At 31.3% G+C, this 17,469-nt stretch overlaps 3 protein-coding genes across 5 annotated transcripts; all 3 read left to right on the top strand.

The window, feature by feature from the left end:
• The first annotated feature begins 4,474 nt into the window (after window positions 1-4,474).
• LOC131645764 (uncharacterized) lies at window positions 4,475-6,844 on the top strand. Its single transcript, XM_058915977.1, has 2 exons — window positions 4,475-4,887; window positions 6,120-6,844. The coding sequence occupies exons 1-2, from the start codon at window positions 4,530-4,532 to the stop codon at window positions 6,440-6,442; spliced, it is 681 nt and encodes a 226-aa protein (XP_058771960.1). The 5' UTR covers window positions 4,475-4,529; the 3' UTR covers window positions 6,443-6,844.
• Window positions 6,845-9,261: 2,417 nt separating this feature from the next.
• LOC131648807 (uncharacterized) lies at window positions 9,262-14,845 on the top strand. Its single transcript, XM_058918528.1, has 8 exons — window positions 9,262-9,652; window positions 9,759-9,868; window positions 10,553-10,609; window positions 10,690-10,989; window positions 11,312-11,556; window positions 13,030-13,336; window positions 13,417-13,690; window positions 14,340-14,845. The coding sequence occupies exons 1-8, from the start codon at window positions 9,329-9,331 to the stop codon at window positions 14,592-14,594; spliced, it is 1,872 nt and encodes a 623-aa protein (XP_058774511.1). The 5' UTR covers window positions 9,262-9,328; the 3' UTR covers window positions 14,595-14,845.
• Window positions 14,846-14,989: 144 nt separating this feature from the next.
• LOC131648809 (extensin) lies at window positions 14,990-17,250 on the top strand. 3 transcript variants are annotated; one of them, XM_058918533.1, is made up of 4 exons: window positions 14,990-15,547; window positions 15,734-16,405; window positions 16,460-16,819; window positions 16,934-17,250. In XM_058918533.1, exons 1-4 carry the CDS (start codon window positions 15,466-15,468, stop codon window positions 16,963-16,965), a joined length of 1,146 nt encoding a protein of 381 aa, XP_058774516.1. In that variant the 5' UTR covers window positions 14,990-15,465; the 3' UTR covers window positions 16,966-17,250. The 3 variants fall into 3 exon arrangements, with proteins under 3 accessions (XP_058774516.1, XP_058774515.1, XP_058774514.1); XM_058918532.1 differs by having other exon boundaries at window positions 15,734-16,459; window positions 16,514-16,819; XM_058918531.1 differs by having other exon boundaries at window positions 15,734-16,819; window positions 16,934-17,248.
• Window positions 17,251-17,469: the final 219 nt, after the last annotated feature.

Here is a 17,469-nt window from a genome sequence, read left to right as displayed (position 1 = left end):
AAAACAAAAATCAAATGCATGCTAGAAAAAAATAATATAATGATTAAGGAATGTGAGAGATTTGTAAATAAGAAAAAAAAAGAGAGACAGAAAAAATAGGAGATTGTAAATTTGCAATGCTATCACTATGGACAGTTCTCTTTAACACTCGGTTAATCACATATATACTCATGTTCATAAAACTAGATTATTGGCCCGTGCGATGCACGGCTATTTTAAGATTGAAAACTATAATATTTATTAAAAGTTAATATTTTATTTTTATTATTATATTAAGTAGGTTATTATAATAATAATAATAATTATTATTATTATTAATGTTAATTTTTAACAATTACATTACTATATCATGATATTTTTTATTAATATTATTTTATTTTTATTTTATTTTTATTTTCATTTTTTATTACAATAGTTTTGTTTTAATGACATATTATTATCACTAAAATATTTATTATCAAATTAAAATTGTCACTTAAAAATCAATACATTCTCATATGTTTTCAGTATCTCTTAAAATGATGTAATCATTATTTAAATAAATAATCTAAATAAAAGAAAATATATTATTAATGGTATACATAATTTTGCAAATTTTGAGGTATTGAGATGTTATTGTTATTAAAAATATTTAGTATCGGATGACAAATATGAAAAATTCAATAAAAATACATGGAAAAATGGGTGATTAGACACATATTTTTAAACAAAACTTTTATAAATTGACCTATAAATCTAAAATATGTATATTTTGTTCTCCTGCACAAAAAAAAAAAAGAACAATTATGATGACACATATCAAATGAAAAATATAGAATATATAAAAATAATAGAGATTTATATTTTGGGTGTGGGTAATGATATACCTATTAGAGAAAAATATGTATATTTTGTTTTCCTACACAAAAAAAAAAAAAAAATCAACAATTATGATGACACATGTCAAATGAAAAATAAAGAATATATAAAAATAATAAAGATTTATATTTTGGGTGTGGGTAATGATATACTTATTAGAGAAAAATATCATATCACAAAAATAATAATACATCATATCTGTAATAGAAAGATGAGTAATATAATGTTAAACTATTTAAAGGAAGAAATAGTTCGAAAAAAATTTAAATTATAATGTAAGTAAATTCTTTTCGCTTAGTTATGTTCCCAATAATCCGTGAGATTATTATATTTTTATGATTTGCTATTTTGATCTCAATGATTTGTAAGATCATTGGGAAAAAGATATGACTCTAATCATTTGATTTAAGATCTTACTCGTCCAATATTGTGCAAATTTTAAAGGAATACGGATTTGTGAAATAAATTGTCAAAGTAAACCGATTTTGATTGATATTCTAAAACTGATTTTAATAAATTGATGGGTTAAAAAATTTAATCAAAATTAAATATTTGTTTCAATGAAACCAAATTTAATTCTTTGTATAAATGCTTATTTTACAGATTTTAATTGATTGATATTTTAAAACTGAATTTAATTGATTGATATTTTAAAACTGACTTTAATAATTTGAGCGGTTAAAAAATTTAATCGAACTTAATTATTTATTTCAATGCCGTAGAATATAATTGTTGATTTCAATTATTTTGTTGTTTAGTATGGTATCCCTATTTTATTCTTTGCATCAAATTTATATTTATTTATTTCAATAAATTTGTATAATTTAAACTTTATATATTATTATTATTATAATATTATGATTAATAGAGATGATTCAATATTATGTTTTTATTATTATTAGTATTTTTTATTAGTAATTATTATTATTATTATTATGTATTAATATAGTGTTAATTTAATATTTAATAAAATAAATATGACAAAAATATATAATTATATAGTGTTAATATTAATATCGTTATCATCCATTTTTAAACATTACAATTTTGAATCAATTATTTGGAATAATAAAAGACAAAATTGACGATTTTGATAAGTTACAACAATTGAAACAATAATTCAATTTACTGTTGCAACAACATGCTTGCAAGTAAATCACAATCATAATTAAAATATAAATATTACTTATATGAGAAATTAATATAATTTATCATAATAATAATAATACTACTACCGTTATCTATGAAATTCAAATAATGCAGAACAAAATAACATATTTAAATATTGTTAGAATCATTTGTAACATAATTCAAGACCTTCAATATATTATGGTTAGAGACAGATACTTATATGATTTTTCACATGATTCTCAAGTAATAAGAATATAAAAGTAGCAACAAAATAATTCTTCTTCTTTCTTTACGTCTGCCAGAAATAGTAGAGAAAACTATATCACAAAATCCTATAAAAAAATTATTACAAAACCGTATAGTTATAATATTTAGATAATTGATATAATAGAGTAAATTAAATCATAAGTCTATCATATAAATTGAAGAATAGTTAACACATAGTGAAAAATAAGAAAAGGATAAAACATTGATACAAAAAAGTAGGTACCTTGTCTTTGTTTGGGTAGAAGAGGATGAAGATATACTGCAACAAAAAATAGTTGAAATATATATAATTACTACAATAGAATAAGTTGAGTTACTTGTCATATAAATCAAATAATAGCTAAAACATATGAAAAAGAAAGGAAAATATCAATAAAAAATAAAAAATGAAGTACTGTCTCAACTCTCAACCTTATTTAAAGAGAATGATGAAGACCTAAAACAAAATATATAGTACAGACATGTAAAACTCATCTACCAGCAATGTATTTATATCCATAATTGTGATTATTAAAAAGACAATAACTCTTATTTTGTAACTCATATGTTACAAAAAAAATTGTAACTCACCGTTTTACCAATTAAAATCTATTATTAATTAATACTAATTAAATATTTGTATTCTAATTAAAATATATTTACTTTTATCTTCATTATAATAATTTAATATTATTGCAAATGAAGAATATTTATGGAATATATTTTAGCCAAATAAAAAAAATCTAGAATTCTGAAATTTGTTTTTATTTATGGAATATATTTTAGCCAAATAAAAAAATCTAGAATTATGAAATTTGTTTTTTTTTCATGTAGAAGTTTATATCTATAAAATGAATAATAATAATCAATAAAAATATTGACTAATTATTTTTAATAAAATCTTGCCCTAATAATTTTTTTTACTCATATTAGTTCTAGTTGGTCAATCGGTTATTTTTAATCAAATATAAGTAAATAAAATCAAATATTATATATTATTAAAATAAACTAAGTTTATGAGCTAATAATATAAAATTGTACATATTAAAGTATTGACTTCAAATGTTTTAATATCAAATATTTTTTTTTTTATAGTGAGATAATTTATTACAAATTATTTATTTATTATAATAAAATTAGGATATTAGATTGGATAAATGTGATTTGATGTGAAAAATAAAAAAGTGATAAAAATTCATAATTTTAATAGGTTTCTAATATGATGCCACATTGGATTAAGGTTTCTAATATGTTGCCACCTAGGATTTAGGGTTAGGGTTGTGTCCAAGGTTGTCATCATGACAACCTTGGATTTATATTAAGTAGATTTAATCCAATAAAATAAACCATTTTCATTAAATATGCCACAACCTCAAAAGATTGAATATGTACGTTTTTTTTTTTTTAAATAAACTAATTCAATTAACCCTTTAGTAGATTAAAACCACATTTTTCTAAAAAGAAATTAATTCAATTAATCCTTTAGTAGATTAAAATCAGCCCCAATATAAAGATATAAAAATATAAGTTCAACAATGTTGAATTTTTAAATACAAACTTAATGTGACAAATCAAGACAAATTGATCATTGTTACTTCACAAACATAACAATATAAATAAGACAAATTGAAAAAAAAAGAGAAAATTTTTTTTTAATTTTGAAAATTGGGCAAAATCTAAATAAATAGTTGTGTTATAGTGAGAAGAAAAAGCCACCGGAACATATCATTGTGCAGAGAGAATCATTTTCCGCATGAAAAAGAAAGTAACCATGTTGTATAGCCATTTTCTTTTAAAATCAAAAAACAAAACTGCTCTTTTTTTAATTTGTGAAACTGCTTCTTTTAAAATCAAAAAACAAAACTACTCTTGTTTATTTCTATAACTGTTCAGTTTTTTATGCATATTTACTATTAATCAAAATGTGTGTAACTGATAACTGGTTAAAGGATAAAATAGAAAAAAAAATAGCCCAAAATATATATAGTTATAGACAAAAAAATTATAATACTAGTATTATTTATTTATAGAGAAAAGGGGTCATGTGTAAAATATTTTTACATTGTCAACCAATCACCACCATGCATCCAATTAAAACATTCTTTTATTTAAATTTTTTTTTAATGACATGACACATTCATGACTCCTCATTGAATGACAGTGTAAAACTATTTTACACTGTCAGTGCACTACTTTTTAACTCTTATTTATATATTTTTTGGAAAATATATTGAAAAATATGATTAGATCCAAGAACAGATTAGTTGCGTGCGAAACATAACATTGTGGGTACGATGTCGTTGGATTTCACACTCGAATCATTCACCGTGGAAACCAACGACGGCGTCAAACTCCGTACGAGGTTGTTCAAGCCCGGTCCAGACATAACCATCAAAGACGAAAACATTGCAATCGTTCTCGTCCACCCATACTCCGTTTTGGGTGGTTCTCAAGGTCTCCTCAAAGGTATCGCTTCTGGGTTAGCTCTAAATGGTTACACCGCCGTCACTTTTGACATGAGAGGCGTCGGAAAATCCACCGGCAGATCTTCCCTCACCGGATTCGCTGAAATTAAGGATGTTGTCTCTGTCTCCAAGTGGGTCTCTCACTCTCTCTCCATTCCTAAAATCCTTCTCATTGGCTCTTCCGCAGGTAACTTTCTCTTTTGAACCCTAATTTATACCTAATTAGTTCGGTAGCATTGGCACCTCTGAAAAGAGGTATATCCGTGAAAACCGCAACGAGACCACAACATAACCGCAACCAAATTTAAAACCTTGGTTACAATTTCTATTGAAGAAAAATGGTTAATAAGAGTCTAAAGTTTACAACCGTGCTGCAGTAGTATAATGTGTTGGAAATCATTCTTGAAAAAGTTTACTGTACTTGAGTTTTCCGAATAAAAATGGTATCTTCTCTTATAAAAGATTATGTTTTTTCAATTTGCCTAAAATTAACAAAGAAATAAATAGTTATGTCACGCTAGGTATCAAAAATACTGGTTGAGAGTTATGCAAAATATATATCTCGAAAAATCGAAACTTTGTTTTGAACAATGATATATCATTCTCTTTTTGCGCCGAAGAGGTCGCAGAGGTGCTAGGTATCAAAAATACTTGTATCCATTAGTTTGTTGACATTTACCAAATTTGTGATAAAGTAGTAAAAGTTGTAAATTGGGGTGCCTTTCGAAAGAAATGCCGGTAAATTGTGACAAAAGCAAGGTGTATTTTAGAAAACTGCTGTCAACTTTCCCGTAGAGAAAACGTAATCGGTCCCAGTATTTTTGATACATAGGACTTCTTCGGCGCAAAAACAAAAAGACAATGATGTAAAACAAAATTTCGATCTTCTGGAATATATATTTTGCATAACTTTGAAATTAGCGAGGCAGAACTATTTCTTCCTTTGTGAACTTTAGCCAAATTGAAAAAAACAGAATCAAGAGACCATTTTTCTTCCGGCAATTCAATTCCTGTAAGCTTTTTCAAGGATGATGCAATCTTGAGCTCCTGATTCTTCTTTTTATGATTCTGATCCTAGAAAAGAAAGATCAAATCAAACACATAAAAAGGGGAAAATATAAAAACAGCAACATGCAACACATTATACTGCAGCACGGTCGCAAACTCTTTGACTCTCATTAAGCATTTTCCTTCAATATAAATTGTAACCAAGGTTTTAAAAAACGGCCGCGGTTATATTGTGGTCTCGTTGCGGTTTTCACGATTTCTGTCGATACATATTTAATTTATTATTTTCCTAAAATTGTTTAAAAATTGTTTATGATATTGACGTGTGTCAATGTCCGAGTCGTATCTGGTGTTAATGTCTGTGTCAGTTTTTCTGCTTCATAGCTAATTAACAATTTCATTTGGATATAGGTGCTCCTATTGCCGGTTCTGCTGTTGATAAGGTTGAGGAAGTAATTGGATATGTGAGTATTGGTTATCCATTTGGAATCACTGCTTCGATTCTTTTTGGGAGGCACCATAAAGCTATACTGCAATCTCCAAAACCCAAATTGTTCATTATGGGGACACAAGATGGGTTTACAAGTGTGAAACAGCTGAAGAACAAGGTTAAATCTGCGGCGGGGAGAGTTGAAACGCATCTGATTGATGGGGTTGGGCATTTTCAAATGGAAGGGCCTGATTATGACGCTTACATGGTGGATTTGATAGTTAAGTTTATTGAATCATTGTGATTGTAACTATAAACAAATATAACTTATTCATGAGTGTGAATTTTGTTTCATTACTAAGATTAGTTTTGTGTACATAATCTGGCTGTTGAATCTGCAGATTAGACTCTTGATTTGTATTCTGTTGTATGCAAAATTCTAAAATAGAACTTCACCCAAATACATTATGTTGTGATTCCTGGGAACAAATCAAGTAACAATAATATCAACACAGCCAGAAAGGTCAAGGATACTACAATTGGAAAAATAGATTATATTGAGATTTTGTGTGAAGTTAGGGGCAAGAGACTTTTTGAGAGAATAATATTTTGTTTGGTTCATAGATGATAAATTCTTGTCTATATATAGGCATGTGTCTTTACTATAATTATTATACAACATTTTTAGTAATGTTTTATAGTGTTAGTTAATCATCTTAATTAGTTTGTATTTCAATTTATAGAGCACTGCAATTCATTTTATGATAAATAGTCTATTATGTGGTGGGAGATTTTTATCCTACCTCTATGAGAGTCTGGTTTTTTGTATAACAAAAATAATTAATGAACTATGAACTAAAAATTTATGATAATCAAATCTTTAATAAAACAATGAGAAAAAGGGATATGCACTGCATGTGTAAAACATTTTTACACAGTCAACCAATCACAACCATGTATCTAATTAAAACACAATTTTAATTTTAAAAAATTAAAATGATATGGAAAGTATAAGGATTTTGATTAGTTGTATGTGTAAAGTTAGTTTACACTGTAAGGGCACTACCTTTAAATTCTAAAACAATTATGATGTTAATTAATAAATGATATATTATATTTTTAATGGTATAACTTTATATAAAACTTGCCGCCACAACTCTAATTTTATACAATTATTACGTCTCTACTAAATATTTATAATTACGTCTCTACTAATTTACTTTTACGTCTTCTTTTCTTGGACTATACTAATAAAATTAAATAGGCCTAATGCCCTATAAATCAAATGGATCAAATCAAGTTTAAAGTCAGACACCTCCTCTTAAACTTGATTTGACATTTCAATTAACTTGATTTGTCATTTCAATTAAGCCTCTTAATTTGATAACATCTTTCTGCTTGGATGTTTTGGTGATGATATCATCTACTTCTTCTTGATACTTCTCATATTCATCTTGCACGTCCTTCCTTTCTATGCACTCCCTTACGTAAAGATATTGTGTATCAATATGTTTGCTACAATAATTAAAAACACGATTCTTTGTAAGAAGTATGACTAATTTGTTGTCCACAATAATCAAAAACACGATTCTTTGCAAGAACTATGACTAACTTGTTATCCACAAAAATCTTGATTTGATTCACTTGTGACATTCTCGGTTGCATTAAAAGATTCTTAAGCCATACCACATGATATATACCTGAAGCAGCTACCACATATTATGTCTCACATGTTAAAAGCATGACAACGGGTTGCTTCTTCGACAACTAAGTGAAATGTGTATTTTTCACGAAGAACATAAAATTGATAGTACTCTTCTGACCATCTTTATCGGTATCCAATCACTGTATAATCAACTAACTTATAGTCCTTATCTTATGAGAACCATAAGACACACTCCATTGTACCCTTGACATAAAATAGAATTTTATTTGCATCCTTGAGATGATTAATAGTTGAATTCTTCATGCGCCAGTTATGACGTCGGTAGCTGATGATTTTTTCAACAAGTGTACCACTAATGTTGAAGTAATAATAAAAGATTCGTCTCTACGAAAATTAGATTTTAACAAGAAAATTAATTGTGAAATTTAGTAATTAAATGTGGGGTTTTTTCGTTCGAAAAGTGGTTTTAAACGAGAATTTAAAAAAGAATTAATTCAACGGTTTTAAAAAATTATTTTAAATGAGGGGTATTTTGAAAAAAAAATTATTTTTATGAAACCACATAGTGATGTTTTTAATTGTTCAATTTTCTGCTACTATTAATTATAATTTGAGAAAGATATTTAATTGAGAAACATATGACACACTTTTTGAAAAAAAAATTGCTTAAATTATTTTTATAAATTGCATGTTTGAGTTTAGAGTGTTATACAAAGTCAGTAAATAGTTTTTCAAAAGTCACATATATGTGATGAGAATAAGGTATATGATCACAAATTGAAGCTAGAGCATCAACAATAGTTCAAATATTGAGAAGATAATCACGAATACAAAATTATTAAACATAATCACATAAATGTCAACCCTAAGATAACATACCCGTCCATACGTTTCCTTCTAAAAATAATTGAACAATCAATCTCACCGTTGATACGTGTGCGTATATCTAAAAACACTAGAGATAATTTCACTAGAAATCATATATTGAAGAAAAAAAAACTAACATTTGATCTTTTGAAACCAAATTGAATACTTTTTTAAGCCAAAAAAAAATCATATATTAATTAACTAGATTGAATTTTCTTAAATATTTTTAATAAATTGTAATGATTTAATTTAGTCAACCTATCAGATTGAAACCTAAATCTATCCACACATGTATTTCACCACACCAAAATAGACTGTAATGATACAATTCAACTTCCTCCACTACGATCCAAATCCAACTTCCTCCGTACACCTATTAAACCATACATTAATCATTCAATTCAAACAAGAAAAAGTAACATTAGTCTCAGATTCAGAGATACTAGTACACGTGTATATTTATAAGCAACACAATAAAATTGAGTAACACCACACAAAAAAAAATAAAAAAATTAAACACCACATGAAAATAATAATTTGTTAATAATTAAAAAAACAAAAATTAAATTGCAAAAGTTACGTGTTTGTGTTGACCCGACCAAAAATGTCTCGAATGTAATGAAAATCGAAAAATTGAAATATTAAAAGAAAGAGAAGATGGTAACACTAACAACAACAACAACAACAACGCTTCTCACTCGTTTCTTCTCTCCAATCTCACTCTCCAACTCTCTCCGACGCGGCGTTACTAGGAATTACCTATTCTACCCTCGTAACCGTTTTCGCGCATGCAGAGTCATGGATTCATCGGACGGTGGATCGTCGGCGGCACCGCCACCGTTGATAGACTCTGTAACTCAAGATTTTAAGAACCAGACTATTCACAGTAGCAACTTGAAGAGTCTCGAAGATCTCAATTGGGATAATTCCTTTGTTAGGGAATTGCCTTCTGATCCCAGGACCGATCCGTTTCCGAGAGAGGTTAAATTTAATTTATGTTGTTGGATAGATTGAAAATTAGGTTTTCAATTTGTAATTTTGATTAGGAATGAAAATTAGGTTTTTTTTGGTTTGTTTGGAATTTCAGGTTTTGCATGCTTGCTATACGAGAGTTTCGCCATCAGTTCAAGTAGATGATCCTCAGCTTGTAGCATGGTCTGAATCTGTTTCTAACTTACTTGAGTTGGACAATAAAGAGTGAGTTTGGTTGCGTTTTTTTCAAAGCTGAATGCATTTGCTATTTGTTGAGAGAGAGAATTTAATTCAGAACTAGAGAATTAGGGGGTTCTACATAGTTTGGAATATGTAGGCATAATGTTGTTGATTACGGAGCGGAAAATAGCGGATAATTAATAAGGTTGTTTGTGTAGGCATATGATAATGTGACAGATGAATAAAAGGGATATGTTGATAGTTTAACTGAAACATCAATCATTGTTGTAGTTGACCTGTCTGAGTTACTCTCTTGTTACAAGGGAAACTCATCCTTGAGTTTTTAATTTGATTTTGAAAATTTATGCTTTATTGTAAAGATATCAAGAGTATATAACATGAAACCTTTACACTCTCTAGATACATAAACATAAAATATAAAGCTTTGTTTGGGGTTTATATGTTAGTTTCTGATAGTAATTCATATTGTCGCAGTAACTACTTTTTTTACTCGAATAACTCAATTAAATTTAGCTAGATATAGACTATAAGCTTAGACAGGAAAGCTAGAAAACATACAACACACAACAAGCCTCTTGGATTAAGTTTCTTAGATCCATCATATTATTGTTGTTGTTATTGCTGCTGTCTTGGATACAAAATCATGGGCTCATGCCAATGTGTAATATGCTTCACTTCAGTTACTAAATTCATGTGTTTGAATTTCAGATTTGAAAGGCCAGAATTTCCCCTTTTCTTCTCTGGTGCATCACCTTTGGCTGGAACGTAAGTGTTGAAACACGTGTCAGCATATACTTTGGCTGATTAATTTGGTGCATTTTTGTGATTGACCCTCTACTATACAGGTTGCCTTATGCTCAGTGCTATGGCGGACATCAGTTTGGTATGTGGGCTGGGCAGTTGGGTGATGGTAGGGCAATTACACTTGGAGAGATACTGAATTCAAAGTCTGAAAGGTGGGAACTGCAGCTTAAAGGTGCAGGGAAGACTCCTTACAGTCGGTTCGCTGATGGCCTTGCAGTGCTCCGTAGCAGCATCAGGGAGTTTCTTTGCAGCGAAGCAATGCATCACCTGGGGATACCAACAACCCGTGCTCTTTGTCTTGTGAATACTGGAAAGTTGGTCACTCGAGACATGTTCTATGAGTATGCTCACTGAACTTCCACTAATGCTGGCCTTTTCTAATATGTGTCTCAGCTTACACTATTGTTAATTGCCTTTAGCTTGTTATGGTTTATTTGAAATTCCAGCCTCTTCGTAATTATTTGATAAACCAATTTCTTGTCTTGTAAAGTCTGTGTTTCGTAGAATGAATGATATAACTAATCTTTTTTCCCCTATATACTATATATATATTATGAAAAACTTTTCAGTATCTTGGCATTTTCAATATCAATCTTTACAGAAGTGTATTTGGCACAGATAAAAATTAATTATTTTAATATGTTGTTAATATCATACATGCAGTGGCAATCCAAAGGAAGAACAGGGTGCAATTGTTTGCAGAGTTGCTCAATCTTTTCTGCGTTTTGGGTCATATCAAATACATGCCTCCAGAGGTAGTAATCAGGACCTGGAAATTGTTCGTGGTTTGGCAGACTATGCTATTAAGCACCACTTTCCTCATATTGAGAACATGAGTAAGAGTGAAAGCTTATCTTTCAGCACTGGTGATGAAGATGTTGTGGATCTTACATCAAACAAGTATGCAGGTAAAATAATTCCTTTAGGAGGGGTTACTTTTTAACCTCAAAATTTATGTTGAAGGAATAAATAGCCATTAAACTTCTTTTCTGTGTAAATTGATTACATGAATTCAAACAAGTAGCTGAAACATAGGGACCAAGTAATTCCAAACTAAAAATTAAGCTGTTATAAACATATTTAAGAGCCCAAATAACTTACAAATTAAGAAAAAACTTACAAGGCTAATTCCCTTGCGTAGACAATGGTATTACTAATACCCAATGTTTTCAATGACGGATTACCAATTTATGGCGGAAGGACAAAATTCTTCCACATAAATGGGGGGTTGCAACCTTGCGGGGGATGCTTCATAAATTGTCTATGGTGGTTGACACAAAATGTGCAACACCATTCCGTCACAACAACTATTTAACAACACTGGTAGTGCCTGATTTTGAGAACCTAATTAGAGATTAGTAACATAACTATAGGATGGAAGATATGGAATTCATGAAGTTAATTCTACCAGACTGCGTATAAGCATAAATGTTCTAATTGTAAGGAAATATGATGTTACAGTCTGGTCCAACGCACAAACTAATGAAACTTTTTTTTATCTTGGAGTAGTCAAGCCTATGTTTTCTGGATTTGACTGCTGTATATATTATGACATGATAACAAATTTTGTATAAAACTACTGTGTGGAGGCATGACTGTGATCTTCTGCTTATATTGTTTGGTATCTACTTCTGGGGTTTCATCTCCTGTTTTTGTAGTTAGTGTTAAGGCTATACAGCTTCAAACTTTGGTTGAAGGTTGACAGGGAACAAAGATAATTTGCACCGTTTGTTTTCAGTGTTTGGTTTACTTGAACTTCTATAAAAAAGAAAATAAACTTCATTTTTCTTTTTAGTAAAATAAAATGCCCGTGAGCTCTTCCCGTGTTATATCTTCTAGATCATTGCTATTCATGTGTCATAAAGAAGGGCCAGGATGCTCCTTTAAAACTCCTAAGACGGATTTTTTATTACTAAGAAGATGGTTATGCTATCTACCTTACGAACCACGAGATTCAGTTAGTTTTCATGCCTAAGACTAGGAAGACTTCTAAGCAGTAGGGGGGTATATAAAGGGAAGGAATACAGCACCCAAAACAGGGGGACTGAGAAATTGTTGTGTTAAGACTTTAGAATGAACATGTTTACCTTTATATATGAGGAGCTGGGGAGGCATCGTTCCCCCTTTGGTGCATGGTGGTGCAGATAACACCCATAATCATCTCTGTCATGGTTAGGGAGAGAAATTTCTTTATAACACCAAGTCCATCTTATTTTGACAGTTGTCCAAGTGTATATTTGCATTAGGTCCAGTCAATTAAGTTGGCCAGTTACTAGTGACATGATTATGCTATCTTCATTTTTTATGGGCTTATTCAGTTGCTTTTCTAAATTTTATTTCAAGTATAACTACAATGCTAAATATAAATCCTTTGTTATCAGCATGGGTGGTAGAGATTGCTGAGCGTACTGCTTCCATGATTGCTAGATGGCAGGGCGTTGGTTTCACTCATGGTGTGATGAATACGGATAACATGAGCATTTTGGGTCTTACTATTGATTATGGTCCATTTGGGTTTTTGGATGCTTTTGACCCTAAGTTTACCCCAAATACCACCGACCTTCCGGGTAGAAGGTACTGTTTTGCAAATCAGCCTGATATTGGTTTATGGAATCTTGCACAATTTACAACAACACTGTCAGCAGCTCATTTAATAAATGAAAAAGAGGCTAACTATGCTTTGGAAAGGTAATAGTAAAATTTCTATTAGATTGTCTCCTTCACCCCCTTATAGGAGAAAATTTCACATTATGGTTGTTCTCTTTCAGATATGGATCAAGATTTATGGATGATTATCAAGATATAATGACCAAAAAGCTTGGCCTCCCAAAGTATAATAAGCAGCTGATTGGCAAACTTCTTACTAACATGGCTGTTGACAAAGTTGATTATACAAACTTCTTTCGTACACTCTCAAATATTAAAGCAGACACAAGTATTCCGGATGAAGAATTGTTAGTGCCACTAAAGTCAGTTTTGTTAGATATTGGTAAAGAGCGTAAAGAAGCATGGACAAGTTGGTTGAAAACCTATATTAATGAGGTATAATTGTTTGTGCTTTTCTCTGTTTATGCACAACCTTTCTTAGCAAATCGATTGTCATTCTTAAAATTTATGTCAATTTTGTTTTTGGTTTGACTACGTATATTTAGGAAGAACATGTGGAAATGATCTGTTTTTAGGTGTTCATATCAACGTACTAGTCATTTCTATTTATTCTTTGGCACAAAAGTCTTAGTATGTACCACTTGCATCACATAGTTTGACTTTTGAGTTTTGATAAGGTTCCATTTAAATTAAACTTGCCCTTTTAATTTTCAATAGGCATAATCTTGGATCAATGCTTGTAAAGTGTGTTTGGTTCATTTATCTTGATTTAACCAGCAGTTTTCAAAATCCGTACTATCATTGGATTGGAACATTTCAATTCAGATCACAGATGAGCAAGTACTCGTAGTTTAACTAGCTAAAGGCTTTGACTTTGAGTACTATTGGGCTTTCCAAGTAGCGTCATGGATATGTCTACCTTTTTAAATTTTGCTCATCTTATCCATATGATATAATCAGTCTGTACTTTTACCTTGTCATATGTTTGTTGCAGAAGTTGCAGTGATAATTTATGTAGTTAAATCAATTGACCAAGATGGTTTGTACTTTTGACATCTCTGATTATTGCTTTGGGTTTATGCAGCTCTCTACCAGTGGCACGACTGATGATGAGAGGAAGACCTCGATGAATACTGTAAATCCTAAATATATTCTCAGGAACTATCTATGCCAGACTGCAATTGATGCTGCAGAAATTGGTGATCTTGGAGAAGTTCGTAGGCTACTCAAATTAGTGGAACACCCGTTTGATGAGCAGCCAGGAATGGAGAAGTATGCTCGCTTACCCCCAGCATGGGCATATCGACCAGGCGTATGCATGCTTTCTTGTTCCTCATGAGTTGCCTGCTTAGGCAGGCGTATTCCAAGTAGCAGAAATAGGAAAGTCGAAACACAAACTAGGAATTTTAAAAAAAAAGAAAGATAGTGTGTATTTGTATTGTACTAGTATAGATGATGAGTTGGAAAACTATACTGGAGAAACCATCTCCAGTTAGACACAAAATTGAATGTACTTTATAAGTTATAAGTTATGTTACAATTATTCATTTTTCTTTAAAAAATTCTTTGTTCTCTTCTTTTTCTTTTCAACCATGAGTGAACTTCTATGCATGAATTCTAATTGATATTAGTGTGACTTACCCTTCTTCCTCAAGCCACAAGTAGGGAAGTTCTAGTCTCTCCATTGAGAAAAAGTAAGCAAGTGAGCTTTGAGTAGAAAGCAAGCAAAAAAAAAGAGCTTAAAAAACCAGACTTTTCCAAAGGGCGAAGTAAGCATATATACCATCATGAAATTAGTTCATGGAAACACAAAAAGGATAATTGTTTAGACGGTGCACTAATTTCCATAAAATACACATTTATGAGACTCTTTTTCTGTACTTTTATCATTCCTTCATGCATACAATACATCTTCAACCAAGTATAGCAGTGCATCAAAGTTGTCACCCAAAGAATCAATCTTTATCCCTAACAGAACCCCTTGTCTACTCTTCCCCAAAGTATCAATCTTTATCTCAAACAGAACCACTTGTCTACTCTTCTTCCTTTACTCTTGGCAATTCTAGGGGTTGCCAAGTTGCTTGTATATAAAAACCTCCCATTGTTCCACCTTTAGGTTTTTCAGGACAGAGAAATTGTTGTGCAATAGTGAGTGAGCCAAAGGTTCATTCCAAATCCTTGTGTATCTGGTGGCATTGCAGTAACAGAAAATGCAAACAAGCAGAGGAAGAATGAATGCTGGAATACTTCTTTTCTACCTGACTTTAGCTACTATTCCTCTCACTCATTGTGGTAAGCCAAATTAAAGTTTCTAGTTATAAGTAATTAACCATGAATCAATGATCTTGCATAGAAGAACTATATATGGAAGTTGTTTGCATATCATATCTAGATGCATATATCTATAAATTGTGTGTGTGTGTGTGTGTGAGAGAGTAAGTTCACTGTTCAGAAGCCTCTTTACTTTCAACTTTGCAGATGCAGATAGATCAATCAGAATATGGAAAGCCCCTAAACACAGAAGAACTGTAATCAACAAGAACTCGAAGAAGTTGAAAATAATCAAACATTTTGATTTTAATCCATCTATATATTCATCAAATGCACAACCCTATAGTATCAACTCTCCATTATCTTTGCCTCCTTATGAATCACTAGGTCCAGAAAACAGCACTCCATATTGTGTATATCCTCCACCAAATACTCCTACCACGATTCCGACCCCCACCGGTTCTCAACCTACCCTACCATCACCTCCTTACTCTTACACCTCACCTTATCTTCCAGCCCAAAGCCCACCTCCAGCTCCAACAACCACAACACCAAGCCCACCAGAAAATCTTCCAACACCAACACCTGAAGTTGTTCCAAGCCCACCAGAAAATTTTCCAACACCAACAACACCTGAAATTGTTCCAAGCCCACCAGAAAGTTTTCCAACACCAACACCTGAAATTGTTCCAAGCCCACCCAGTAACATACCAGGCTCACCAGAGCCTGTATTGAATCCTCCCGTCATTTTTCCAGGCCCGCCCGAGTCATCGACGACTCCACCTTATTTCGAGCCCGCCCCACCATACTACGAGCCCACACCAACACCATTTATTCCTTCCCCTACTGGGGGCAGTGGCACTATCCCAAGCCCATCAAGTACATTTCCATCTCCAAGTGGAGGCAGTGGAGGCACTATCCCAAGCCCATCAGGTACATTTCCGTCTCCAAGTGGAGGCAGTGGAGGCACTATCCCAAGCCCAACAGTATTTCAGCCACCTGTAGTCTACCCACCACCCAGCATCCCGCCGCGAGCCAAAGCCGCCCCACAGGCCGCATTGTGGTGTGTGGCCAAGGCTTCAGTCCCAGACCCAATCATCGAAGAGGCCATGAATTATGCTTGTTGGTCAGGAGCGGATTGCACGTCGATTCAGCCCAACGGGCCTTGCTATCAGCCGGACAGTGTATTTGCACATGCTTCATATGCCTTCAATAGTTACTGGCAAAGGACTAAAGCTTCTGGTGGAACTTGTGAGTTTGGAGGGACAGCAGTATTGGTTTCAGTTGACCCTAGTGAGTCCTATGATCATAAAAAACAGATTTTGATTAAATAAACTTCTTTGGTTCATTTTTTTTGCCAAATAAACTCAATATTTGAAACTAATGCTGCTTTTTGCTTCTCAACAGGCTTTGATGGATGCCACTTCATCTACAACTGATCAAAGTAATGTTTTTTTTTCCTTCTTTTCTTTAGAACAAAGTCACATATAGAACCAACCAATGTTTGAAGAGTGAAGACAATCTTTCTTGTGGAAATATGTTATCTGAGGGACACAAGCAGATTTTGTATGTTATAGGTAGAGTAGAATAATCACAAATGTTGATTTAACCTTTTGTTCTTCTCTAGCTAATACTTCAAATATGTAAAAAAAAATTGTGATGATAAAGAGATGGATTGCTATATAATTCCTTACATTGTGTTTCATACTTATGTATTGTTTAGTGTAGTTTTTTTCCGATCAATGTAGCATCGACACCTCTTAATACTTAATTTTTTTACAATAAAATATTTAATTATTGTTTTCTTTACAATTTCGATATTTAATTATTTTTAAAATAAAATATATAGTTCTAAAATATTATTATTATTATTATTATTATTATTATTATTATTATTATTATTATTATTATTATTATTATTATTATTATTATCTATTTTTGCA

This window comes from Vicia villosa, linkage group LG2 (genome assembly GCF_029867415.1).
Source record: "Vicia villosa cultivar HV-30 ecotype Madison, WI linkage group LG2, Vvil1.0, whole genome shotgun sequence".
NCBI classification, from domain to species: Eukaryota; Viridiplantae; Streptophyta; class Magnoliopsida; order Fabales; family Fabaceae; genus Vicia; species Vicia villosa.
The sequence above is the reverse complement of the archived record's forward strand: the minus strand, read 5'-3'. Positions and strand labels throughout refer to the sequence as shown.

Excerpts from the sequence above, each read along its gene's own strand:
- LOC131645764 (XM_058915977.1), top strand. The coding sequence starts at position 4,530 with ATGTCGTTGGATTTCACACTCGAATCATTCACCGTGGAAACCAACGAC. Across the intron at positions 4,888-6,119 it reads TCTCATTGGCTCTTCCGCAG|GTGCTCCTATTGCCGGTTCT; the intron begins GTAACTTTCTCT and ends ATTTGGATATAG.
- LOC131648807 (XM_058918528.1), top strand. The coding sequence starts at position 9,329 with ATGGTAACACTAACAACAACAACAACAACAACGCTTCTCACTCGTTTC. Across the intron at positions 9,653-9,758 it reads CCGATCCGTTTCCGAGAGAG|GTTTTGCATGCTTGCTATAC; the intron begins GTTAAATTTAAT and ends TTGGAATTTCAG. Across the intron at positions 13,691-14,339 it reads TGAAAACCTATATTAATGAG|CTCTCTACCAGTGGCACGAC; the intron begins GTATAATTGTTT and ends GGGTTTATGCAG.
- LOC131648809 (XM_058918531.1), top strand. The coding sequence starts at position 15,466 with ATGCAAACAAGCAGAGGAAGAATGAATGCTGGAATACTTCTTTTCTAC. Across the intron at positions 15,548-15,733 it reads TATTCCTCTCACTCATTGTG|ATGCAGATAGATCAATCAGA; the intron begins GTAAGCCAAATT and ends TCAACTTTGCAG. Across the intron at positions 16,820-16,933 it reads ATTGGTTTCAGTTGACCCTA|GCTTTGATGGATGCCACTTC; the intron begins GTGAGTCCTATG and ends GCTTCTCAACAG.